This window comes from Grammomys surdaster, unplaced genomic scaffold, assembly GCF_004785775.1.
Source record: "Grammomys surdaster isolate TR1022 unplaced genomic scaffold, NIH_TR_1.0 130, whole genome shotgun sequence".
NCBI lineage: Eukaryota > Metazoa > Chordata > Mammalia > Rodentia > Muridae > Grammomys > Grammomys surdaster.
In genome coordinates, this window is record NW_021604588.1 from 21591876 (window position 1) to 21619722 (window position 27847).

Genomic DNA, 27847 nt, shown 5'->3' on the forward strand with positions numbered 1-27847 from the left:
ACTGTACCATGCAGGGTGCAGTGCTAGACAAGACTATTGCTTTCTTTTCTCTGCATACACCCTATTCGCACATCGTAGCATTATGAAAGCTAGCCAGCAGGAAGAGTTCCTCTGTCAGTTCTGGGTTGGTTTCTCTTTGCCTGTAGCTAGGAATAGTGGGTATTGCCTTAGTTTGCTTCTCTTGGTCAGTTTACTGAGTGATAAGGCACTGGCCAAATGCAGATGAGAAGGAAAGGCTTCTTGCTACCTTACAGATCATCAAGCATCCCAGAGAGAAGCCAAAGCTGGAACTGAAGGCAGAAGCTTGGAGCAGAAGTAAACAGAGGGATGCTGCTGAAAAGTCTGCTGTTCCGGCTTGTTCAGCTGCCCTTCTTATACAACCCACCACAGGGGGATCCTGTATCAATTAGTCATGAATAAAATGACCCACAGACATGCCCACAGGCCAATCTGATGGAGGCAAATCTTCAACCAAGGTTTCCTCTTGCCAAGTATCTCATGTTGACAGCCAAGAGCAGCCACCACAGTAACCATGAAAAATCACAGAAGCCTGGGCTGTTTTGGATGCCAGGGGGCCTGCCTCGCCAACAGTAGCCCATAGAAAAGGTAAGATATACCTGACTGAGATCTCCGTTTAGTAACCCATGTCTTTGACAACAGCATTGTTCACTCACGAAGGGCACTTGTGTTCACACTCCTTTTATTGGAAGTTCATTTTTTTAAGTTAATTTACAAACTCCTGTGGTTTTAGACTGCTTAGTCTTAGTTAACCCATCTTCTAGCTCTCCTTCTCCCGCCCCTCCCATTCCCCTGCCCATTTGTCTATTAGAAATTCAAATAAATCATTAGGCTTTGGATCTCCAAGACAAAAATCTATTCCTTTCTTCAGTAGAAGGAATTTTCCAGCTAAAAGCACCTCCACATCTCCCTGTATCTAATCTTCTCCCTGTTAATATACACAGAGTTGGGGTTTAAGATTCAACACACCCATATATAAGGTTTGTGTGTGTATTGGTATGGTGAGTGATTCTGAGGGGAACAGCAGAGACTTCCAATTTCTCCATCTACAGAACATGGACTAAAAAACCACATAGAGGGGAATATTGTATTTTCCTCTTCCCCTAACTCAGTCATGCCCTTGTATCCTATTCAACTTTGAGTTCATGGTTCTTGTCCTTAATAGGCGAAACTAGAGAAGGGGCTGTGACTTTAGAACAGGCAATTTCAGGCCAAACCAAGTGTCCCCGAAATGCATCAGGCTCCTGCTGAGCAACTATCCGGATGAATACTTAAATTAGTTTCTGATTCTCCCACTAGGGCCACTCCTGCCCAAGCAGAGGTCATGGAGTTTGAGGCTCTGCAGCTTCCTAGGGTTGAAAATGTTTAGTGTCCTGTGTGGCTTCCTCTGGTGATTTGGAAGCATCAAAAGGGAAGGGCTGATTTGCATAGTCTGTTCTTTCACATTTGGCAGAAATATTAGAAAAGAATAAAAATATAAATTTAAACATTACTTATTCAGTCATCCACTCATTTGTTTGGCTTTTGGAGTCAAAAGTCTTTCTATGTATCCCAGGATGGCCTCAAAGTCATAAACCTCCTGCCTCAGCCTCTAGTTGCTAGGACTCTCAGTATCCACCACTGTGTCCACCTTAGAATATTTGTTTTGTCACCACCACAAGTGAGACAGTCTACATGATGTTCATCAGTCAAGGCCCAGTCAGGACACAGAGAAGGTGCTGCTCTGTAGCTTGTCAGATATGAGCAATAGACATCACTGGGGATAATCAATAGCTTGAAAAACCAGGAACTGAGATGACAGGGCCCAGATTCCTGGCCCAAAGAATGAAATCTGAGTTGTGTCTCTGCCTCTGGGTATAGACATCACACTCAGATCATAGGATTCCCATTCACAGGAAATGTCCAGTAAAGGACAAAGACATACGTCATCTGTCCTTTAGGAGTCAATGATTATCTGTTAATCCAAACAGGCCCATCGGTCATCTGGGTAACAAAACACACCCTCAAAAGCTGTTTGCTCTGGAAACTTTAAAGATACATGAAGATACGTAGGTCAGCACAGCGGTCCCTCTGACCATGCTCCACTCTCCTTTTGCTTCAGGGTAAGCTCCACGTACCTCCTACACCCTGCTCTCTGGATGTCTGAAGTCTTTCAACAGAGACCGCACAGACTAGGGCACAGAGAGACCCACAGTGAGATTCCCCCAGGCGGTGCAGTTAATTAGACAGCAGATTCGATTGAAGCAATTGCTAAACAAGTCCTGAAGAACCAAGGGCTGAGATGACAGAATTCACAGAGGCTGCAGCCATGACAAAGGGCATTGCTTTTAAAGCCAGTGGAACAAAGAGGCGGTGGCCATTGAGAGCTAGAGGAAAGGCCTCTCATGCCTGGTCCTCTAGCAGAGAGAGCATGAAGATCATCAGGTGTCATATGACCTGCCCTCAGATGCTGTCACCCAGAGTGAGAGTCCAGGACAGGAGGGACTGCTAGATCCCTGATCCTTTCCACCTTCCCAGGGTCCCCAAATCACCTATGGAGACATCCAAGTATGAAGCAGATATACAGCTTCTCTCACAGGGCAAGGGACTGTAAGCAGGAAATGAAACACTTCGTAGGGAACATTTTAAAACACATAAATGTTAAAAATAAAAGTAAGGTTTATTGTTAAACAGCTTATGCTGGGAGTGGTGGCTCACATCTGTAATCCCGGTACTCTGGTAAGGCTGAGGCAGGAGGATTGTGAGAAATTCAAAGTCAGTCTGAGGTTTTGGAATGGTCCATATGGTCAGCTTCATTGATTGACAGTTTCACATGAGCTTTTGTAATGGTCGACTGTCATCTCGATTGGTTGACAATCACTTTCACAGCTGGCTGTGTCAGCATGTTTCCAGAAAGGTTTAATTGAGGAGGGAAGATTTAACCTTTATGTGGACAGCTGAGGTCCTAGACCAGAGAAAGAGAGAGAGACAGAGTGAGCACTGAGCCCAGTGCCATCTGTCTCTGACTGTGGACAGTGTGTCCAGTCGCCTCATGCTCCTATCTCCATGCTCTGCCCCCATGATGCCCTGTCCTCTCTGACTATGCCACAAGCCCCTCCCCCATCCGGGGAGTCATGTCTTGCCAGGTATTTTGTCACATGAATGAACAATGTAACTGACAGTTGGCATGGTGAGTTCCTGGGCAGTCTTGAGATCCTGAATCCAGAAAGAAGAAGTGAAGTAGGTTACCCAGTTTGTTGGGATCATATTCACCGTTTTAAAGTTACTCAGAAGACTCGATCCTCAGACAGTGTGAACCAAGTTGGCACCCTGTCTGGAGTGTGTCGCACGTTCACACACACTATACACGTGGGAACTGTTCTTCCTCACTTACAGAGCCATATGAAGTCGTATTAAGAACGAAGACAGCACACAGAAGCTCCCGGCTCGCATTGCTTGACCTTTCTGTGATTCAATCCTGACCTTGTCGGTCTGATTTATTGAGACAACTGAGAATTACTTACACTGGATGACACTCAATAGTCTTCATTTTGACAGGAAGAATAGCCTAAGGATTCTAGAACACTAAGTGGCTGCATGGGACTTTCCCCGTGAGGCACTCACCCGCTGTCAGCTCCAGCAGCTGTGTGCACCTCATCCTTGTCTGGCTGTGTCAAGTCCTGGAAGGTGGCTCCTCCCACTGACCAGGGCTACAGCCCATGTTACTTCAGTATGTCAAACTCTCACCATTCTCGGGTCTTCATAAACCATAAAAGGTCACGGTAGCCCAAGTAGATAAGAATCAAGGATGGATGTTTAGAGCCTGGATCCTGTACCTGAACTGGGAGTTTGAAAGGTACAGGGGCTGTCCTTACCTAAACTAAAGCCTTAGCCTCTTTCCATTCCAAAGGAAATGAAGAAACAGAAATAAGTAAGACAAGGCAGATTTATTTAATATGGACAAAAAAAGTGGATCGATCTAACCTCCTCCCCACTGTGCATATGGCTGCTTACAGTTTATAGAACTGGGAACTACAGGTCAGAAGGGATACAGATTAGCTGGGAGGCAATTTAGCCCATAGTTTTCCTCAGAGAAGGCGAGTGGGCCTCAGGCTGTCTCCTTGTCTCTGCCTCTGTTGTGGGGCCAGTGTTTTAATCAATCCTGTACCTGAGGAAAGTGGATGAGACACTCTGTCTTAAAGATCCGCCATTTGACAGACAACAAGATCTTGGAGGAGTTCTGAAATGGCAGATGTGAGACCCTCACCCATTCTGGACTCCGCAGAGTTCCTGTCTCTAGGTCTATTCCTTTCCTAGGTACATAGTGACAGCCTTTTGTATCTTCTCCTTTGAGGTCATCTTCTCCAATTCCTGCATGCCTATTAAACATGGGTTTTCTAAGTTCTAAAAACTGATCATGGTTGTCTGATAGCTAAAAGGGAAGGTGGCCCAACACAGGATGTCATGGAGCCACAGTTGGATGTCTATGTTACACCCCCTTCCCCAAGGGTCAGGTAGCATCTTGGAGAAGTTGGAAAGATGGTAAGAGCCAGAGTCGGGTAGGACTGGTGTGAAACGGTGTCTTCTGGACATGCAGGACAGCTGTAGTCATGAGCTCCAGCTGCCTGTACAAGGCATACACAAGACCAAGACAGTCAACATTTTAGCATGGAGTGGGATGGGGTTCATGAGCCCCTACCCCTAACTGAGGAGACAGGGTAGGTGATGGCTTCTAGGGAGGGAGTGTCAGTTTCCTTTAAGGGTGTGACCGATGGTAGACCAAGCTCCAATAGATGGTTCCACAGCCAGAAGTGTAGGAGCAACACAAATTAGAGTTGGTAGGTTTGTTTGCTTGCTTGCTTGTTTTTTCAGCTACATGGTCTGGGTGCAGAGATGTGGGGTAAATCTGTGAGAAGTTGTGGAAAGTACTAGGGGAAAGATGAGCAAAATGTATTGCGTGAAACTCTCAAAATTTAACAAAAAAAGGTTAAAGGGCACAAATATCTCTCTTTAGAATTTATAATACCACCTCTCCTTCTAGGTCTCCAGCATGGAATCTGCTGTCTTCAAAAGTCCTCACATCCAGATAAGGAGGTAGGAGATGAATGCAAATAAACACCTGTTGCTTTGTGTGAGGTGACCACTAAAGGGATTCAGCCTGGGCCTTCAAAAGAGGAGATGGCAACTCAGGAAGCAATCAACAATTACACAGAAGGTGGGGCTTACACCAGGCACAGGAGAACAGGAAGGGTCCAAGGAAGAGTGAGAATCCTTCAGGAAGGTGACGGCTTTGGGATATAAACCATGGAATGAGGTTGGAGAGAATGTTCTAAGGTTTTGTGAAATACAATGTGTTGAAACCCATTTGACTCTAGAGTCTATTAAAAAAATTCCTAAAGACAATTACATTGTTGTTGAGTAATTACATAATTGATGTTTTTTATTTAATATTCAGCCGTGAGTTGGTCAATACTTACTGAAGATTTTTGTATGCTGGGTACCCTTTTGCAGGAATACCAAATCTACAAAGAATGTTGGAGTATGCTCCATGATAGCACGGGTAATGAAACAAGTGATAAGATAATCAAAGCCACACATGATGCACAGAAACTGAGTGACATGGGTAGTAATGATTACTGTGTGGCCTGGAGTCCCAGTACCACGTCAGCAACTTAAAGTCTTAAGCCCAGTGTGGTGGCATACACCTATAATCTCAGTACTTAGAACTTTGAAGCAGGAAGATTGCCATGAACTTTCAAACAGTTGTATGCTACATAGTGGGTTCCAAAGCTACCTGGGCTAGAGAGTGACACATTCTCTTAAAGGACTTAAAAGCAAAAACCAAACCTACCGCTAGACATTCAATTAAACATCAGTCCTGCACCAGAAGGGACAGAGAGAAAGGAGACCAAGGAAGAATGGCTGGATTTGATTAGAGGAAGAGAAGCATCCAAGATGTCGAGAGCCAGTGGTTACAAAAAAAAAAAAACAAAAAAACCTTAGAATGGGAAAAGACAAAAAGGCAATTGGAAAGGGCCATGAAGAAGGGCCGACAAAGTAGAGTAGAGGATGAAATTATCAGACCATGGTAACTGATGACAGGACATGAAACAAAGGTGGCAAGGACACTTCTGGTTCAAAGCGGGGTGGATGGGAGAACCACTAGCCAACTGGAGGACCAGGGCGAGAGTGGGTGGAGACCTTGTCTCCTAGCGACCACTATTAGAATTGTTTCTCAAGTTATCGCTGGCGAACACTCATTATTTGTATGATTTTTAAAAACATATAGTGTTATTGAAGAAAAAAAATACAGCATGTACAATGAAAGGTTAAACTGGTATTTGAGACACATCTACATTGGCATCACAAGTGAGCCGTTCTCTAACTGCCTAAAATGGAAGTGGGTGTGGATAATTCTGCATACTCGAGAAGCTTGGTGTTTCCGTTAGTTTGCTTTTCTTGGTGGAGAGTCAAAGCCATGCTCAAGATCAACAACAAATAAGTTAGCCTGGTCAGGAATAGATGAGCCATGGGTTGAGGCCAGGGTAAGGGAACATAAAAGAGAGTCGGATGGAAAGGAACCGAGAAGCAGGGTCCAAATGTCCCAGTCAGCCGTGAGAGCTGAGACCTCTCCCTGCTGATACAGGAGCCAGCTCCAGAGTCCGTTCCCTTCACACCAAGAGACTAAACTGAGTCTCTCGGAAAAAGGAAAACAGAGTTCACAGAAAATGACCAGCTTCCTTTGTCATTTCCCTTCCTCTGCCCGGCTCTATTTCATGGGAGTGTTTGCCCCATCCCCTGACATTTGGGGTGGGGAGGTGTCTCATGATCACCTGTGTGTTTAAATTCCTTAAAGGAGCCGCAAGCCTTTGTACCAGTGAGGGTTATGGTTGTCTTGAGTCTTCCTGACCCATCCCCAACCTCGGTCAAGATCATCACCAACTAACAACAAAGAGTTTAGAAGTCTGTGCTGTGAGGCGGAAGAGACTCCTCAGCAGTTAAGCCACAGCTAGCTACTCACAGTCAAGATGCAGCTCACAGCATCTGTAAATCCAGGGGATCCAGTGTCCTCTTCTGACCCCTGTGGGCATTGCATACATGTGGCACACAGACAGATACACAGGAATAGTTATCATACACAGAGACTAAAATAAATAAACCTTTAAGAACTCCCTGGCTTAATCATTTTTATTTATTTTTTGGATGGCCTAGGAACCTGTTGAAGTGGAAAAGACTTTGGTTGTTTTGTTTTGGGTTTTCTTTTTTTTTGGGGGGGGGCGGTTCTTCGGTTTTCTTTTGAGGTAATGTCTCTAATCAGTCCTGGCCAGCATGTGACTTGCTGTGCAGACCAGGCTGGCCTTAACTTGTGGCAATCTTCTTGCTTCTTCCTCCTAAGGTACAGCTATAGGTATAAACTCATGGCTACTTAAAGTGGGCAGTTTTATACAAGGCTAGAGACAGCGATGATGCAAAACGTGCGTCCTTTTCAGACTTTAACGTAGCAGTAAGCAGAGCAGAGGGTGATGAGAAGTCTGGCAAAGAGCTGTTCCCACAGGGGTGTGTGGTAAATACCTGTAATCAATGGCCACGTCATGCAAGGTGGATTCCTGATCGATCCACTACAAATAAAAATAATCTTTAAAGCAGTGAACTCTTAATCAGCATTTTCTTATCTTTTTTTTAGATAAATAGAAATTTTTTTATATTGGATCTTTTATTTACATTTTAGATGTTATCCCCGTCCCCATTTGCCCCCCCCCAGAGTCCCCCTATCCCAGTCCCCCTCTTCCTGCTTCTATGAGGGTGTAGCCCCATCTACCCACCCACTCCCACCTCCTGCCCTCGAAATCCCCCACACTGGGGCATCCAGCCTTCACGGGACCAAGGATCTCCCCTCCCACCTATGCCCAACAAGGCCATCCTCCCTTACATAGACAGCTGGAGCCATGGGTCCAGCTATGTGCTCCCAAGCTGGTGGTTTAGACTCTGGGAGCTTTGGTTGGTTGGTATTGTTGCTCTCCCCATGGGGCTGCAAACCCTTTCAGCTCCTTCAGTTTTCTCATTCCTCCATTCGGAACCCCATGATCAGTTCAATGATTAGCTGTGAGCATCCACCTCTGTATATGTCAGGCTCTGGCAGACCTCTAAGGAGAAAACTATATCAGGCTCCTGTCAGCATGCACTTCCTGACATCCACAACAGGGTCTGCCTTTTAGTGACTGCACATGGATGGATCCCCAGGTGGGGCAGTTTCTGGATGGCCCCTCCTTCAGTTTCTGCTCCACACTTTGTCTCCATATTTACTCCCATGAGTATTTTGTTGCTCCTTCTAAGAAGAGCCAAAGCACCCACACTTTGGTCTTCATTCTTCTTGAGCTTCATGTGGTCTATGAGTTGTATCTTGGGTATTTCGAGCTTTGGGGCTAATATCCAATTATCAGTGAGTGCATACCATGTGTATTCTTTTGTGACTGGGTTACCTCAGGATGATATTTTCTAGTTCCATCCATTTACCTAAGAATTTCTCGAACTCATTGTTTTTAGTAGCTGAGTAATACTCCATTGTGTAAATGTACAACATTTTCTGTATCTATTCCCCTATTGAAGGACATCTGGGTTCTTTCCAGCTTCTGGCTATTATAAATAAGGCTGCTATGAACATAGTGGAACATATGTCCTTGTTATATGTTGAAGCATCTTCTGGGTATATACCCAGGAATGATATAGCTGGATCCAATTTTCTGAGAAACTGCCAGACTGATTTCCAGAGTGGTTGCACCATCTTGCAGTCCCACCAACAATGGAGGAGTGTTCCTCTTTCTCCACATCCTCGCCAGCATCTGCTATCACTTGAGTTTTTGATCTTAGCCATTCTGACTGGTGTGAGATGGAATCTCAGGGTTGTTTTGATTTGCATTTCCCTGATAACTAAGGATGTTGAACATTTCTTTAGGTGCTTCTTGGCCATTTGTGTTTCCTCAGTTGAGAATTCTTTCTTTAGCTCTGTACCCAATTTTTAATAGGGTTCTTTGGTTGTTTGGAGTCTAATTTCTTGAATTCTTTGTATATATTGGGTATTAGCTCTCTATAGGATGTAGGATTGGTAAAGATCTTTTCCCAATCTGTTGGTTGGCGATTTTGTCCTATCGACAGTGTCCTTTGCCTTACAGAAATTTTGTGTGTAGAAGAATGCAAATTGATCCATTCTTATCTCCTTGTACAAAGCTCAAGTCCAAGTGGATAAAGGACCTCCACATAAAACCAGATACACTGAAATAGAAGAGAAAGTGGGGAAGAGCCTTGGGCACAGGGGAAAAGTTCCTTAGGCTTATGCTCTAAGATCAAGAATTGACAAATGGGACCAAATAAAATTTATTCTTTTTATTCCACCTTTAAAATTTTTTTATCCCCCCCCATTTTAAAATTTTTATTACTATTATACTGACTTTAAAAATCCAGTAGTTTGAGTCAACAAAATGGCTCAGAGAGCATAAGGTCTTACCACCAAGCCTGACAACCACAGTCCAATTCCAAGGCCCACATGGTGGACAGAGATAAGTGGCTTGCCACTTGTCCTCTGACCACTTTAAAAACAATCATTTTTTATGTTTTTTGGAGAGTAGTGAGGACACAAGCACATATGCATTTTTAAATCATTTTTAAAATGCAGCATTTTTCCAGTGACCAGTGCAAATTCTTCACCGGCCTTTGTTCTTGATCTTCAATGGTGTGTGGCCCTCTAACACTTCAGTTAAATTTCCCTCCAAAATTCAGCTTCTCTGTCAGCTGGTTAACAGTTTCCAAAATAAGACAGCAAGGGCTTTTCTTACTGTTACTCAGTATGAAGGACTTATTTGGACATATCAACCCTGTGATTTCATTCTGATTCTTTGATAATTATCAAGTTTGATAAACACCAATTATCAATTATTAGCTGATACTAATAATTCAGGCAGGATGTCCATGAAAAGGGACAGATTATATGTCATGATAGATTATATCTATAGATTTTTATTTCATAGTAAAGTCCAAGTTACATGTTAGGGTTTGGCTCTGAATTTGTGCACCGTGAAGAGTTTGTTGCCAGCTGACTGCTTTGCAGCAAACGGCTGGATGTACGGGAACTGGCTCCATTGATGGACCAATCCAATGATCCTTCATAAACTCATGGGCCACTATGACAGAACGAGGGAGACACCAGCAGAGGACAGTGTGGTCCTTGGCATGTGCCAATGAGGCACTGTTCTGACCTCTTTTCCCCTGCTGGCTGACCTCCATGAGGCATGCGGCCTTGTCTGACACACAGCCTGCTGTCACTTAACCTCAAGCCCAAAGCAATGGAAAACAGGACACACTGCCATGTTTGAGAATAGCAAGATGAGAGAGAAGCCTTGAAGTACAGAGGTGAAGTCAGTGTGGGCTTAGACTTCAGAGAAAGCTGGTGGACAAAATCCAAGAGGCTCTGTAATCCACGGACCCATGGAGGTCACATGACAGTGATCTTGGGACACCAGTCATCAACCTAACATAGCTCCCCTGCTGACTTCATCCAGAGCTTTCCCTGCTAAAGCAGGGCAGTGAGGAGCCATTTGCCCAGAACTCAAGACCTTGTTCTCTTCACGTGTCACTCCCTCAATGCCACGAGTGATCATATTTAGGGATGGCAAACAGGGCAAGCAATTGCTTATACTGACTGTCCACATGCTCTGTTCGAGGAGGTACCTAGAACATAGCTGTTAGGTGAGATAGCGTGTGGTACAGAGAAAACCATCTTTCCTTCAGGATCTCAATTTTGTCAGTTTCAAAGTGTTAAAGACAACCTAGATAATAAACAATATGGCATTTAGGGGAAATCACAGTGGGCAGAATAATAAATTATATTAAAGATTTAAATTAAGAGGCATTAAGAATTATAAATTTAAAAAAATTAATTACATTTATTTGAGGGGGACCCAGGCATGTTCCCATGGAGGTCATGTGATAACTTTCAAGAGTCAATTCTCTCTTTCTACCCTGTGGGCCCCAGAAATCAAACCCAGGTCAAGCTTGGCTACATGCACCTTTAGATGCTGAGCCATTTCTGCAGCACAGTAATTACATGCTTTCTTTGTGGATTCTTCTGTGTAGCTGAGTTCATGCATAGCCTAAAATTAAGTTTTAGGCACATACCCTGTACCCATCAGGCAGAGCTGCTTTGAAAGACTATTGGGCTTCAAAGAGCTGCAAGCAGTGTTCCATTTCAAAGTGTTCTCTTATTCTGAGGAGGCTAAAGTCAAAGAGATGGTAGCAACGGTAGGTGCTGACTCAGAAATCTCTGAAAACAGCCTGTGCTCTTTATCAGCAAGTCTGTGAGTGAAGCAAAAGATTTTGCTCTTGGAAATTGGTTTTTAAAATAGTTTTAGGGTAGAAGCTGGGGTAAGGAAGAGTCCCAGCTCACAACTGCCCAGAAGTCTAGCTCCATAGGATCTGATGCCCTCTCCTGACCTCTAAGAACAGTGCACACATCTGCATACACACACACACACACACACACAGAGAGAGAGAGAGAGAGAGAGAGACAGAGACAGAGACAGAGAGAGAGACAGAGAGACAGAGAGAGACAGAGAGAGAGACAGAGAATTTTATAGTAGTTTTAACATTTCTGACATGCTGAGAAATCTGAGGCTTGTCCAGAAGTTAGACTATTATGCAAGACCCAGGCCCTTCCAGTCTTTCTGACCTGGTGTTCTCCATGGTTGCAGTTCCCACTTGGTTATTATGGGATGGTCATTATAAATAGACACTGCAAGAGAAAGATTGCCATAATTGACTTCTGCTAATTATTCTTGGGGTAGGGGATAGTCCACATTCCCTGAGCAAATTGATAGCAAGCATCTGAATGAAAGCTGTCTGCTCTGAGGAGAGTGGAAACGACAGGCAGACAGGTGCTCTTCATCTCTGCCACAGCAATCACGCTGTTCTCTTGGGAATGGTGGGGTAATTTTTAAAACTGGTTAAATTTGACTTAAATAATCTCCTCGCTGACTATGATCCACTCTACATTTGGGAAATCAAAGTGAAACACTTCCAAACCCACATGCTCTCTTCTTAAATGAGTTTATGACCAACTCCAAGGAGAAAATTGTCTAATTTCATTTCATGTGCTAGAACAAGAATTGGGTTGCAAATTTGGACTTCTGGTTTTCAAAACAACAGATTGGTAGGTGCAACATGCTGTCAATCTTCCCAATACGAGCTTGCTTTGAATTCTGGAAATAGCAGTCCCACCCTGAAGACAGGCTACACGCAGGCTCAAGCACACCTGGTCTTTCCATATGGACTGAGCCTGTGTCGGCTTCACAAGTTGGGCATCCAACCTCTGATGTTTATCTCTCTTCCCGGAGTTCTGTTTTAGAAGGAAATGGTCTTCACTCACCCCACCCATTTCTCTTTTGCTCTGTGTGTCCAGGCAACTGACTGCCAGGTCACTCAGCAGACTTCCACACAGGCTATACGTGTCCAGCCAAGCACAGGAGGGAACAGAGCATGATCTCCTGCTGGCCTGAGTCTAAAAAGACATCCATTATTTCAAGTAGATGCTATCTAAGAGGAAGCCATCCTTGTGTCGACTGCCCAACGAGCCCAAGGTCTAGCAGGAGGCAGTGGGGATACAGCCAGAAACTCTGCTAGGTAACACAGCTGCAATTTCAAGAAGTTCTGTTCACACTGACAGCTCGGGAATGTCCCAATGCTTTGCTAGAGAGCCTGTGACTGTGGACAACTACCCATCTCCAACGCCATGCAAAGCAGCACCAAAGAAAGCCAAAGAGGAGAGCTGAGATTCCCCGTTCTTATCACATTGACATTTTTGCTGGGAATCTAGACGCCTCATTGTCAACTCTATCAAAACTGGGTAAATCCTAACGGAAGAGAACTTGCCAGGTAAGCAGGTAGGTTATTAATCATCGGCAGGCCTTTGCTCTCTTTCGGGGTGGTATATACAAATAGTGAAGAGCCTGGGCCAGATATAATTTATGACTGCAATCCCAGAAGTCAGAATACTGGAGCACAACAACTGCTAGGAGCCTAAGCCCATCCTGCCCTACATACTGAGTTCTAGGCCATTCCAGATTACAGAGTGCAGCCGCATTTCAAATAACCAGAGAGTCAAGCATAAAGGCTGGGCTGCAGCTCAGTGCAGAGTGTCTCCCTGGGTTCTCAGGTCCAATCTCTCATAGCTACAATGTTAGAAAAAGGAAAAGAGTTTCGGGTTTGGAGGACGACGAGACTAGACTTTCTGCTTTGTCTTAAGCAAACAATCTACCAAACAGAACGCAGGTCACAAGAGGTGAATGAAACAGCATTTGAAATGGAAAGGGTTGGCTTGACAAACATGATTTTACACGCTAGACCCCTGAGACAGAAGAATAAACACAATAACCTTATCTGTCTGCCAGGTTAGTGGAAATTCTGTAGGCTGAAATTCAATCTATAAGTGAACAAAAACATATAAGGCTTGGGGGTATATCTCTCTGTGATTTCCTAAAACACCAACAGAATAAACCTCCACTGTGTACAGACACAGACACACCAGCATCACATTGATACATAAGCCACTGCCCACACACACACACACACACACACACACACGCACGCACACACGCACGCACACACGCTCACACACACACCAGCAAAAGCAGCAGCAGCACACTATAGGATAAGCCCCTTCCATGGACATACCAGCATCACACCCACAGACATGGCAGCATTAGAGAGCTGCTTTTGACTACAGTGTCAGAACCCACATTCAGGACACCACTCCCCTCTGGAAGCAGCTGCTGAGTTGTCAAGGCGGCAGACATGAGTCTGGGTCCTATGTGTCTGTCTTGAGACCATTATGCTACTCCTGTGACCTGGCAGAGAAGGAGAGAAGTGTGGGGGAGCTCTGCAGAAAAGAGGAGAGCAAAGCAAAACGAATCCTGGGCAACTTCATTCTTAAAATCTGTTTTCCACAGAACTGTGAATGGAGGTTGGCATAGTTGCCACAACCCTAATTGCCATTTTGACATATTATGTGCTAAATTTGCTTTCTGCTTCAATTTAGGTATAATTTGCAAGGCTGTTTCTATAAGGAAATCTATTCTGCATTCTAAACAATCAATTTATATTTGAATTTAAAGAGCACAGCTCATTTGTAAGTAAAATTGCAGTAATTGTTTTCTTTGCGTATTTTTAATGAGCCAAACAAAAAAAAAAATGAAAAAAAAAAAAAAGTACTGATCACGGCTCATTTGCATGACCAGTAATTGAATGCCATTCACAAATCTGTGACTACCCTTCTTTGCAAAGTACACACTTAGGAGGCCTATATAGACTGGCTCCCAGCTGACTTTTGGAGAACAAAATTTGATCGGACTCGAACAGATTTTTCTAACTATTGTAGCTTCTGTGTTTTTAAAAGTTAGGGGTGGAGAAATGGCTCAGTGGGTAAGCAAGCATGCTTGCTGCTCAAGCACGAGGACCTGAGTTCAAATCCTCGGCACCCACATAAAAAGCTGGGCTTGGTAGCTCATTAGTAACCACAGAGTAGTGGGAGCAGAGACCAGAGGGCCACTGGGGCTTGCTGGTCAGTCCCTGACGTAACTTTATGTGCAGTGAGACACCCTCTCTCAAAGGACTTAGGCAGAGAGTGAAAATGCAGGGCACCAGACATCCTCCTCTGACTGGCGAACTTGCACGCGCGCACAGACTGGCAGCCACCTCCTCATGTCAAGACCCCATTGCCATGTCTTCCCTCTCATAAAGTGCAGCCCCTCAATAAGAGTTAAGATAAAACTCTCCTCCCTTAAGAGTTACTGTTGGGTGTTTTATTACAGCCACAGGAAGTAACTGCTACACGTCATCTCTCATCACATGAGAATAGCCCACATTCTAAGATCGACAAGAAACACACTCCACGTTAAACACAGTCTTTAGATTGATGAGTTGGTGTTCTACCAGTTCCTGCTACTTCGTCTTAGCCACAAAAGGAAGCCACACTTCCCTTCCTACAGAGGTCTGAGCCACAGCTCAAGTGAGCCACAGCTCTGAATGGGCAGTAGTGGTGGGACTGGACCTGAGCTTTACATCCGTGGAAGAGCTGACCTAGTCAAGGAAGCAGTCCTCAGCCCCTTCCTCCAAAAGGAAGATAGATTATCTGAATAACAGGTAAAAGATCACAATTTAAATGTCCTCAAATACCAACCAGCCCCAGCCGACTTCCGGTCGTCAGCATCCACTTTAATACTATACCCACCCCAACCCTCCAAGAGCACTATTAGGAAGAACACTGTGCTGTGAACCTGGGTCTGATGGGAACCAGTCTATTTGTCTTCCACTTAAACTATTTTTATGACATATTGCTGGCACTCACGTAATTTTGAAAGAACCTGGAAATTCCAAAATAACCAATGTTTTGAACCCCTGAGAAAGCAGTTAGAAGCTGTTGCAGGCTCAATCCAGTACCCCTTGTAGACTCAAAGAAATGCCTTACATTTTCCAGGTCCATCCATCTGGGAATGTAACAGCACTGAAAAAAAAAAAAAAAACAGATTACTTGGAACCAAATGAGAAAACTCAAATAAATCTTGAACATAAACACACCTGAAGTGAGGGAGAGAGATTCTTCAGAAATCCGGCTACGCTTAAAACTTCAGATGTAACTCCTCATTGATGTTCCACTGGAGTCTGACAACCACCACTAACACAAACAGCCATTTCAGTTCCAGCACAAGGAAAATGTCTTTCCACCATGTCATGCCATTCCTTGTACAGATGAAAACTGGATGCCCACAGTTCTGAACTTGATGAGTTTCCCCATATTAGTAGCTAGAGTCCTATTTGTAAGTTAGACACTATAAGACACTAAAATCAACAGACTTTCATCAAATACATAGCTCAAGCTCCTAACATATGCTACCAACTTAAGAATAATTCTGATTATAAAAATCAAAGTAGGACTGGAGAGATGGCTCAGTGGTTAAGAGCACTAACTGCTCTTCCAGAGGTCCTGAGTTCAATTCCCAGCAACCACATGGTGGCTCACAACCATCTGTAATGGGATCCAATGACCTTTTCTGATGTGTCTGAAAACATCGACAGTGTACTCATATACATAAAATAAATATTTAAAAAAAATGTTAGCCATTTTTAGGATCTAACTTCCATATTCACAGGCAAATAACTGCTATCCCTTTAAATGGTGGGCTAACTTCCAGGCTGTGAAGTGAAAACTTCTGGTTTCTTTGGAAAGTCAGTTATGCCAAATGATATTTTGCTGGGGCACACAGGTGAAAGGATTTTTGCTAAATCAAACACATGAAAAGGACACATGATGTTAAGAAGGAATACAAATAAAATCCAACAGACAGTGGATGACACCCGATGGTATTGATATGCCTTGCCATTGCTTACTGGTCATCGTTTGTTGTGACTTCATAGAAACACACCAAAAAACATCTGGTAGTGTTCTAGCAGATTCTTGCCACTTCCTCAGATGCTGGCTGATTGGCAGAATGAAATGGAAGTCTCTGGATATGTCAGCTGATACAGACTCACGTGGAGTTTTGCTGCGGCAAGACCCATGAGAGGACACCTGATGTTTGGAGGAGTATAAGTAGGGCTCAGTGGACAGTGGTGGTGGGCTTGCAGAGCCAGCTTTGCAATGCTTCCATGGTCTCTTGTCTTCTCTGATCTTCACTTTGTTCAGACAGGCACAGCAGAGAATTTCTCCTGGCATCCCTGCTAGTCCTGGTCGCTCCTGTAGACTCATGGCAATTGGGTGGAGTCCTGGCTGTTTCTGCTGGGTCATGCCACCGATGCTGATTCATGTTTGCTGTCCTGACACTACTGAACTGGACTGCTGGTGTCCTGACAATTGGAGACTGAAATTGCCTCAAGGAACTACTTCTAAATAGCACACAACAGAGCATGGAAGCTTCCTCTGGATTGAGCTGCTGCTACTGATTCCTGGGAACTGAACTGCTGATATCCTGACAACACAGATTGGATTTGCTCCAAAGAACTATTTCTAAATAGGTCCACTTCCCTGGGTCCTAATATCCTTTCTTTCCCACTATCTCTGGTAGATGGTTGGCTAGAAGGGAGGTTAAAGCATGTAAGAATCCTTATTAAAATAAGGTTTAGAAAAATCTAAGCCTAAAAAACTGGACAGCCTACCAGGGCCACCTAGCTGTTATAAGGGACATAAACATAATTTTAAAAACTGTGGGTGGCAACTCATGTAACAACAACTCATGACAGTGGGGTCACAACACTAGTTCAGACTCAACACCATCACATGCTGTGAATTGCAGTTTTTACTGTGCATTCAAGATCTCTGCTGTTATGAAACAAATAGTTTACCCACAAGAAAGAGTTAATTGTTGGAGGATATTTGATCACACTGTGAACCCCGAGATCCTGTAATAAAAAACCTTTTTCTAGTTGTGGTGTGTGTGGCTTAGCCTTAACACACACCCTTAATACACACCTGTAAACCCAAACAGTGAAGGTGAAGTTTATAGATGGAATCACTCTTGTTTGAAAGGGATGTCTCAAAGTGACATTAGAGGAAGATCTGACAGAACAGGTTATGCCTAACTCTCACAAGAAGAGATGTGGGAGGCTACTTGAGAGAGAGCAGCAAAGAGAGAGAAGGGAGCAATTTCACTGGAGCAGGTATACGGACACAGGTTGCAGAGAGAAGCTAGACACAGGTAAAGACAGGATAAGCCAGAAAATAAGGTGTCAGAAGATTACAGTAAGTCTGAGGTTGAGCAGAGCAGTTCAGGAGAGAAGCCAGATTGAATCAGTCAGCCTGGAAAGAAGCAGACCAGCCAGAAAGAACTAGAAAGTGTGAGACTGTTCAGCAGTAAGTCTCAGAGGCTGAAAACATTCTAGGCCTAGATAAATCTGTACAGGGGTTAGAAGCTTCCAGGACTAGGCCTAGGTTAGCAAACTGAGGCAGTAAGCCTCCAAGATGACAATTACTTCAAGCAAATAAAAGATGCATTTAGCCTTAATATTTTCTGATGGTCATTCTTTAGCATGTAACTGGTATTTTCCTTGGCTTGGTTTTAATGCATACACACACTGTATGTGCATGGAAGATGAGAGGGACTTTGTAGAACAACTGTGTGATGTCTGTCCTCTTCTTCAACCTTTACATGGGTTCTGTGGATCTGGACTCACATAATCAGGTTTGAGCCTACTGAATCATTTCACCAACTCCAGAACGTGTGGTTTTAAAAATACTGTTTGACTCAAGTCTCTCTCTCTCTCCCTCTCTCTCCTCACACCACCCCCATACACGCACACACATACTTAAATCAATTTTGGTTTCAGATTGGGACAGGATTTATATTTCTGAAATGGCTCTAAACACATGTGCCATCTTTTACTACATGTTTAAGTGAAGCAGGGTTCCCCACACTGATGATCATGAAAGCATCGGTCCACCAGGAAAACACTCAGTGCTCTTACAGCCTATGCTGTCAAATGTAAATGTTAAGATGTAACTCTTTGTGTAAAATAAAGATATTCATTCAACTCATTGAGAAGCCATTTTCTTTTAAAAAAAAAAAAGTGGTTAAATCATGATTGTTTTTCTTTGTTGGCAGCACTGGGTAAAAGCCTGTTCTTGAGCATACTACATAATACTTGAACACTGAGTCACGTCCCCAGCCTAAAATAAACTTTCCATTTCTCAGTATACGTCTGATTTGTATTTTATATACCAGGTACAGAGTCTCGTGTGAAAAGGGATTACAAATATTAATGGTCAGGTACTGACCTACCAAGCTTGGCGGCATATGTATTTAATCCCAGTACTTGGGTGACAGAGGCAGGCAGATGAGTTCTGTGCTAGCCAGGCTACACAATGAAACTGTCATTACCCTCTTACCCCGTACAGAGCATGCTCAGAACTGTGTCCACACATAATGACTGGCATTTCACCAATGAACTCCTTTTGCTTTCTATTCAGACGCTGCTCTAAGGACCATCTTCAACGTACTCCTCATTCTCGGCAAGAATTTCTTTACCATCAGCTGGGCACTCAACCAGAAGATGAACTCATTGCTTCTGGTAATGGACATATTCATGTCACAGAGGAGCTATGGCAGACATACAAAAAGAAGAGGACATTCCTAAGGACCTTGGAAAGTACAGCGACATCCCGCATGGGATCTCTCCACCTCTGGAGGCATCCCTTAAAGCTGCTGGCCTGACCTCAGCACTGGAGCACAGGGCGGCAAGCTAAGAGAGTAGAGCATCACTTTCAGGAGATGGGTACCATTCAACTTAATGCTAGTGGTTTATCTTCCAACAGTGGGTCCATCAGCAGGAAACAGTTTTCAAATCTAAGATGACTGTGTTTGTGAACGTTTGATACCAATCAGAAATGAAAGCCAAGAACAACTCATCTACTACTAACTTAAAGCTTGAAGAACTTTTTACCCTTATTCAAGGGCACAGGGGCTCAGTCAAGTGTTTTTATTTGATATGGGTCAAAATGCCTTCATCTTTCAACCCCTGTTATCAACAGACAGATGGGAACATTTCATTATTGTACCTTTGCTAATGATATTTAATGACCACAAGCTATCAGTTTAATACATCCATATGCTCAAGCCCTCTGTATGACCAATATTCTACAATATGTCTCATGTTTAGTAAGTGTATTAACATCACATAGTCAAAGATATGCATCACTTGTTCAAACACTTTTGCTTTCATGGGAGGTGGTTTCAGTTAAGATGACATAGTGGCACTAGTCATGTTTTTATATTTAGGAAATGACTTTTACAAAAAAGTTTAAGAGAACATACTTTAATATATCACCAGACACAGAAATATATACCAAAAGAACTATGATGACTGTAACAGGAAAACAGTGACAGTCGTAAACATGATCTACAACCACCACTAAGGTGTGTACAACACTCAGACGAACTAGGAATAAGCACACCTCAGTATCAGCCACACTATGCACAGGCTATATAAGCAGGAAGTCAGGAAACACACTGAGAGGAGGTCCATACCACACGCACACAGGCTCCCCTCACTTAACTCAGCTCCAGTTCTTGATCTACATCGATCTGACGCCTAACAATCTACACAGGAAGTTCCTAGTCAAATCATTGCAGCACTGTCTAAGTGTAAAATCCACACACAAGCCATTATGGTGCTTTCCGTTTAACTGCAGCAAATCCTCAAGCCCTGCTAACTACTATTTACACTCAGGGTTAAGAAGGAGGACTGCTGGGTAATAGGTGCTTTCAGACATTTGCAGTCTTACATGTGGGAGACCTGAACACCACACATAACAGCATAAGGAGTCAGGTCTTCTCTAGTGATAGGTAACGTGTCCTTGGCTCAAGACAACTCCCCACGAGCAGGCTCTTTTGAGTACCGCCACCTTCTAGAACCCTGAGTGGACATCTCACTGGACCCGGCAGTTTTCGTTGTTCATAGGGTCAGGCCCAGCAGCTGGGCTGGAGGCAGGGTAGGCCCGCTTGGCCCTCAGGCCCTCCCTGGGGTTCTCTGTAGAATTTCTTCCAGGTATATTACTGGCTGTGAGAGATTTTGCTGGGAGTTCTTGGAAGGCAGTTTGTGAATCCACTGAGCTCTCCTGAACAACTTTGACCTGCAACATACATAATCTGTTAGAGGCTCAAAAACACATCCATATTTTTCAGTGGTTATTACCTTTTTGTTCTGTATGGGACTGAACCGAGGGCACTACATGTGTTAGGCAAGTGACTCACCAGTGAGCTACATTCTCAGCCCTACTTTTACTTTAGATTTGAGATACAGGTTCACTACATTGCCCAGGCTAGCCCTGAACCTACTTTATAGGTCAGAGAGAGACCCTGAACTTGTGTTCCTCCTGCTTCAGCCTTCTCAATGGTGGATCAGAGGTCTGTACAGTCAGGTCTGGTCACACTCTCAAGAGCGGTCAGCACCTATCACCTGGGGTTGGCTCTTCTGTGGGAGAGACTACAATCTTATTATCTGCCTCCCTGAAAGCAGGAGCCTCTTAACAGGAATTTAAAACATCAGATACAACCTATAATGAGTCTCAGACTTCTCTTGATACCACTGATGGCCAGAGCCCCACTCTCAAGCAAGTGTGGCATATCAGAACTGAAGGCAAACAGTTTGAAAGCAAAGACTGCATCTAATTTACCCACACTCATTCTTAACACCCACAATGTACCTATTACATGGTAAATGCACAAAAAATTCCTGAGAACCAAAAATTCCTGAGTCCCTGTAGCATTCACAGTAAGTGCAATCCAAATGCAAAGATAACTGACTTCAGAGGAAAACACTGTATTTACAACATGTCAAACACCCAGGACTCATATCAAAGTGTCAATCACTCTCTTAATAGTGTTGTTTCCATACTGGATTTGGAAAACAATTATCTAATAATGAAGTCCAGAAAGAACAAATCCCTCCATGGTGTTTTGTCTTTTAGATGAAAGAAATTATACCAGAAAACAAAACTGTAAGGAAAGGTAAGATACAGGTTGATACAGGTGCTGAGTCAGAGCGTGTGATATAGAGAGCAGGAAGGAACTGTAAGGATAAGAAGGGCTAGGCTGTTAGGACATACCTGTTAGCACTGTAAACCTGAGGACCCTCCATGTGGACATGTGAGACTTAACAGTGCTCTAGGGACTGCTGGCTAGATAGCCTATTCTACTTGCTGAGCTCCTGACCACTAAGAGACCTTGTCCCAAAGTAAGGTGAAAGACAAGGAAATACAAAAACTGTTTATTAAAGGCAAGAATGGGAGTTTCAAGTACAAAACCTTCAGAAGAAAGCAGGGCAGCAAGATGAGGGATGTGAGATCAGCTGAGCTCAGGAGTTCCAGACCAGCCTGCACAACAGTGAGCGGTTAGAAACAAAAGAAATCAATCATTTAACAGGCCTAGGGGCCCAGGCCTGGATCCCAGATGCTCAAGAGCCTGAGGGAAGAAGATGGCGATTTTTCAAGGCCTGCTGGAACCTACTGGAGAGCAAATTCAGGTGAGCCAGGAAACTTAGTGAGACACTGTCTTAAAACAAAAATTAACAAGAGGGCTAGGGATGTAGCTCCGTGGTAGGAAATCCACATAAATGTATGAAGCCCTGTGTTCAACATTCTCCCCACTACTCAACCTAAACCCCTCCCCAAGAAGAAAAATAAAAATTTAAAAAGAAAGGCTATTTTGCAGGTACAAATTGGTCTTCAGTGAGGTGTCCCAAAAATAACTACACAACAGCCACTCCCTAAGTAAGATTTCTAGGTTCTGAAGATTCTGAAACAGAAGTAAGAATGGAATTCTGTTTCCATGTATATTCTTTCAGATACTCTGCATTTCAGAAAATACAGTAAATATAAATCCAATCCCTCGAAAGCCTGCTCTTAGATCATGTGCACAGGGCACTGAAAACCCACAGCCAAGGACCAGGAGATGGTGAAAAGTTGATGGGAAAAAAAGGATTGTTAATGATGTCACTGTTTTTCTAACCCTATTTTTGTTTGTTTGTTTTGTTTTTTGAGACAGGGTTTCTCTGTGTAGCCCTGGCTGTCCTGGAACTCACTCTGTAGACAAGGCTGGCCTCGAACTCAGAAATCCACCTGCCTCTGCCTCCCAAGTGCTGGGACTAAAGGCGTGCGCCACCACTGCCCGGCATTGTTTTTCTTTTTAAGAGAAGCAATGACACCGAGACAAGGTCTCCCATGAATCTAAGAGTCACAGGGTATTCAGTATGTAGGTTCACATGGGAAGAAAGAAATGAGGGAAACAGAGAGAAAGGTGGATCACCCAGAGAGAACAAACTGAGACAGCAAGACGTAACTTCATTTCTGACACAGAATTGAGTCAAGTTACACTGTGAATGTGTCCTCATGTTGACAGTTTGCTTCTGAATGGGCCCCAGCCTGGCAAGGCCCTGTTTCTATCAGACAGTGTCATTACCCATCTTACCAGTGATGTCTGCGGCCGGAATGGAAAGGACAGATGTGGTGACTTGGCAGAAATGAATCCTAACGGGGAAAATACAGGGTCCTCAAAGAGCTGCCAACTGACCCTATACTCACCGCCTCGTGCCATCCAGAGTGGCCTTACGAGTTACAGAGGCTAGCCCACCAAGCAGCACCATTCAGGGAATCAAGTCTATAAACAGCAGCTCCTTTGTCTCCAGCAGATGAGGATTTCCTGGGCTTCCTCATCTTGGTGACATAATAAACAGAATACTGCGCCCAATGCATTTTTTTTTTTTGATAACTCATCAGTTATTACTAAGTAACATAAGGACTTGCCTAAACTCAGATTTCACCTTAGGGGAGAATTTCTAGTTTTGAGTGCCAAAACACTTGCTTTAGTCAAACAGAGATCTCAGAAAATGCTGCCTTAAACTGAAAATGACTAGGCTAGATTCTTAAAGTGTGAAAATAATCATAAAGTCTCCTAGCCTCGTGTTTTAAAAGGATCCCCTGTCATACAAGTATACAAAACTGCTTTGTAATTCATAACTGCTGGTGCCAACTACTGCATGTAGCTAATGCAGAGAACACAAATCTGCAGGAAACCATGGTTACTGCTCTGTACCAGCAGGTTTGACAGCAGTGTGGAATACAGGCCCCCTAGTGTGCAAAAACCTTTCCCCTAGGTAATAAATCTGAAAGCACATGCAAACAGCCTTTACCATCAATTCCTAACAAAAGAAAAAGAAAAATTAATAGACTCTGTGGGGACTTCAGAGGACGATTTCTTATCTTTATAAAAATCTTATTACTAAAGTAATTTCAAGGTAACATTCATAGCTCCAAGCTAAGAGAAAGCAAATTACAAGGTTTAACTGTACACAGAATGTCCACATCAATCCAAACAAAGCAGTTTGCAATGTGCTGCAGTTCTGATATAACTCATCACCAATGTTTCTAGATTCTGTTATCTAAGATCCTAGAGCTGTGCTCACTCCTGTAACAGTGTACAGGAGCCACTGCACTGCACTGGTTGAATGTTATCAGACTGCATACATAAACTCTGACACGTGAGCAAAGTAACATCACAAGACTTTAAAACCTCTTGGAGTTACTCTAGAATTGCCAAGACTCTCCCCATGGTTCCTAGCTTGAGAAATACAAACAAGTTACAAAAGAGGTGTGAGCCTGGGGAGGCTTTCTCATGATGTCACCTTCTCCATTGGTTTAGAGCACTACAGTGAGAGAGAACAATACATAAGCCCTGAGTGAGGTAAGATGTTGGGACATAGCAGAGCGCTTGCCTAGAATACACAAAGCATAAAGGGGAGTGCTGGTGCACATCCCTAACTCCAGCACTTAAGAGGGAGAGGACAGAGATCACAAGCTCAAGGCCATCCTTTGCCAGACAGTGAGTTCATGGCAAACCGAGATTTAAAACTAAAAGTCAAGTGAAACACATGCAACTGCTTACAGAAATGGTGCTACTAGCAGGAATTACAGTATTAGAAATAAAAATCACCAAGAAAATATTCTCCACCCTTTGTCCAATGTAATGACTACAAGCCATAGAACATTAGGCACTTTGAGGGGAGAGAGCAGTTAAACAATGACCAAAATCTGTGCCCAAAGGAAAACAACCTCTACAAACCACTGAAGCCATGCTTGAAACTCTCTGACTAATGTACTGGGTTTTCCGTTAACACCAGCACTTCCCAGAACACTTTTACAAGCAGCCTATTCAGTGGAGGATAAGATTAGGCCTCAGGAAACTGATGTGTATTGTTGGACTTGCTCATTCAGGCCCCTGAGTCAGAGACTGCAATAATATCTACCCCTAGGCCTGCTAACAGACTTCCAGGATGACAGGGAGGAAATGACATTCACACATTACCTTTTGTGATCTGCTGCCCCCAGCTGTTGGTTTGGAGGACTCTACAACATTTTCTTTGCCCAGAGTTGGGGAAGATCCCACTAACTTCTGTGCAGCAAGGCGGGGGCTTGTTCTGGTTGCCAGGGTTGTTCTCCGAAGGATATATGGGCTTGTCTTTCCAGTCGGGATGTCAGCAAACCCTAAGGACAAAGAGCTGCTTGTCAGGAGTGGCACTGAGTAGCTGCTTGGCTGTGTTGGCTGGGCTAGCAATGGAGGTTAGGCGTTTGTGTGTATATGTGCAATGGTTCAATAACAGTAAAAATAACAACAAAACATAGTTTCCCCTCAGCCATGGAAAACAATGTATTAAACTTCATATTTGCCTTGGTAGTCATCAGATGAATTGGAAAATTAACAGGTTATTCCTTATTAAAAAGATAAAAGATTTCTAAGATACCACAAAGGGGGAAAAAAGGATCAATGAGAATTACTTTTAAAAAATTGCTTCTTCTACATGGTCGTATTACCTTGCATTTTCTAAGATAGAAAGGACACTAATACAAATGAGCTAGGATGAGAAAAGGCCAGCTCTTGTCTCAGAGTCAATGTAAAGCAACAGTGACTTAAGGAAACTAGGTTCTGGTAGCACAGGCTGGACTTCCTAAGAGTGTCTTTGTATCTGCTTATATTGTCTCCTCCCAGAAAAGGAACTGACTTGACCGGAGTGAAGAAGACTAGCCACAAAAACACTAAAAGATATGGGGGGGGGAAGGGGGGTGTTACAGTGGCACATGCCTTTAATCCAGCACTCAGGAGGCAAAGCCGGGTAGATCTCTATGATCTACAAAGTGATGAGTGTCCAGGACAGCCAAGGCTCTTACACAGAAAAACTCTGTCTTGAAAACCCAAAACAAAACCAAACAGGGTACTCCACAGCAGCATGCAGCTCTAACTACAGGCATACAACTAAGTGATCTACTAGAGCGATAGCCAGCTAAATACTTGGGAACCACCGTTACTCAGAACATGACTCTTCTCATCAGCTTTGACTTCAGGGTGTAGGGCAGAAGACCCAACCTGCCGTAGACTTTAAAATAAATAAATAAAACTGTATGACAGAAGCTGGGTATGGCATATGTCTATAATCCTACACAAAAGGCTAAGACAAAAAGGCTTCACGATCAAGACCAGCCTGAGCTGCACAGCAAGATTCTGTCTCAAAATATCAGAGAGAATTAAAAAAACAAAAGAGAGTTAATAGAACAAAAAAGTCTACTTGTGACTTTAGAGATTTCAACAATATCAAGTAACTGTGAAAGTTCTAAACTATGACTTCCAAGGGTCAGTGTCAACCAGCCCACCTGTCCCAAGAAAGGAAAAGCTGATTAAAAACAGAATTTCTAAACAGATGTTTAGCAGTCATTTCCCAAATCTACCAGCTATTTGTAGTGTTGTAGTTAATCTTAGTGATTTATAATGTCACCAATTTAAAAATGAACTAGTCTCACCAGGCAGTGGGCTATTGTGCAATATTTTTTTTTTAAAGATTTATTTATTTATTATATATGAATACACTGTAGCTGTCTTCAGACACACCAGAAGAGAGCATCAGATCTCATTACAGATGGTTGTGAGCCACCATGTGGTTGCTGGGATTTGAACTCAGGACCTCTGGAAGAGCAGTCAGTGCTCTTAACCACTAAGCCATCTCTCCAGCCCTGTGCAATATTTAAAAACCTAAAAAGTAAAGATTTCTATCTCTCCATGTGCCAATTTGATGTGAAATCTCAAAACCTCACATATTTACACAAGGAATTAAACAAAGGGCCATATGCAAGCTAAGTCCTTGGTCTCCAGATGAGATGCATCCTCACCCCTATAATTCTGTATATAATCTCTGCATACCTTTTTTAACAACTTCTGGGAGTCCTTCTGGCTCAAACTCAGTCTCTTCCTCATCTTCAGCAGGGTGAACATTATTGCTGACCGATTTCCTGCTTTTCTTAGAAAATGTCTCTGGTGTAGAAGGTGCTGCCCCGTTACCATCCTCCCAAATTCCACTGGACCTTTGCCTCTTGCCTGAAGCTTTACTTTGGCCAGATGTTGGCTTCTTCTCACTGACAGAAGTATTTGGAGACTGTCCTGGAACCAAAGAACTAAGCAAGGGAGAATTCCGGAGATCCTGTTTGGACTGCCGTGAACTTAGCCGAGCAACTTGTATTTCTAATATCTCTTTGGTTTTCTCTAGCTCCTCGTGGCTTATAAGCAGGGAACAGTACTTATCCAAGTACTTATCTGCTTCCTTGATTTTTTCTTCCAGAGTCTCTTTCAACTCTTTATTCTCAGTCATTAATTCATCTACATTACAATCCACAAGAGAACCTGTGAAAATAGAGTGACACCTGTCACACAGCTTGCTGCTACTCCGTTAATAATGGACACTTCCCAGCAGGTAATCTTTAAGCCTGGTCTTTGGACTCTTCCAGACCACATTCTGTTCATGTCTGAATACTATGAAACAGTCTAGTACGTAACAGGGTAACTAAAATCTAACAAAACCCAAACTCTCTTATAGAATTAGTCACAAGAGTCAAGCAAACTAACTTTTTATATCCTTCTTTTCCCAACCCATTCTTTCTGACATAAACGAATAAGCAATCTAACTCAGTAATGATCACAAAAGCATTTTGAGAGAATACGGGGACAAACAGGTACAAATGTATATGAACCACATCAAGGCAGGAGCCTCAGTAAGCTTCTGGTACTAGGGGTGGCAATTCATTTATGAGGAAAACTTACAGTTTTCCAAACCTACTCCAATCACACTTCTCAGTAGAAAAGACCACTGCACTACCCTGCCATAGTCTAGAAGCCTCCCACACATACTAGCCACTGGGTATCCATGGAGAAAGCAGAGAGTGTGAGGAGGTAAAAATGGCATGGTTAATTCCCAATGAGCAAAAAGAAAAGAGGAGAGG

At 43.4% G+C, this 27847-nt stretch overlaps 1 protein-coding gene across 1 annotated transcript in view; it reads right to left on the reverse strand.

Annotated features, from left to right (window-relative positions):
- Window positions 1-18642: 18642 nt before the first annotated feature.
- The window catches only part of Cenpf (centromere protein F), a 47717-nt gene continuing 38512 nt past the window's right edge, over window positions 18643-27847 (reverse strand). The window contains exons 16-18 of the mRNA XM_028759463.1: window positions 26775-27251; window positions 24891-25069; window positions 18643-20662 (exon numbers count right to left, since the gene is read on the reverse strand). Of these exons, the coding sequence (XP_028615296.1) occupies window positions 20459-20662; window positions 24891-25069; window positions 26775-27251 (860 nt within the window). The 3' untranslated portion in view covers window positions 18643-20458. The remainder of the gene's footprint in view (window positions 20663-24890; window positions 25070-26774; window positions 27252-27847) is intronic.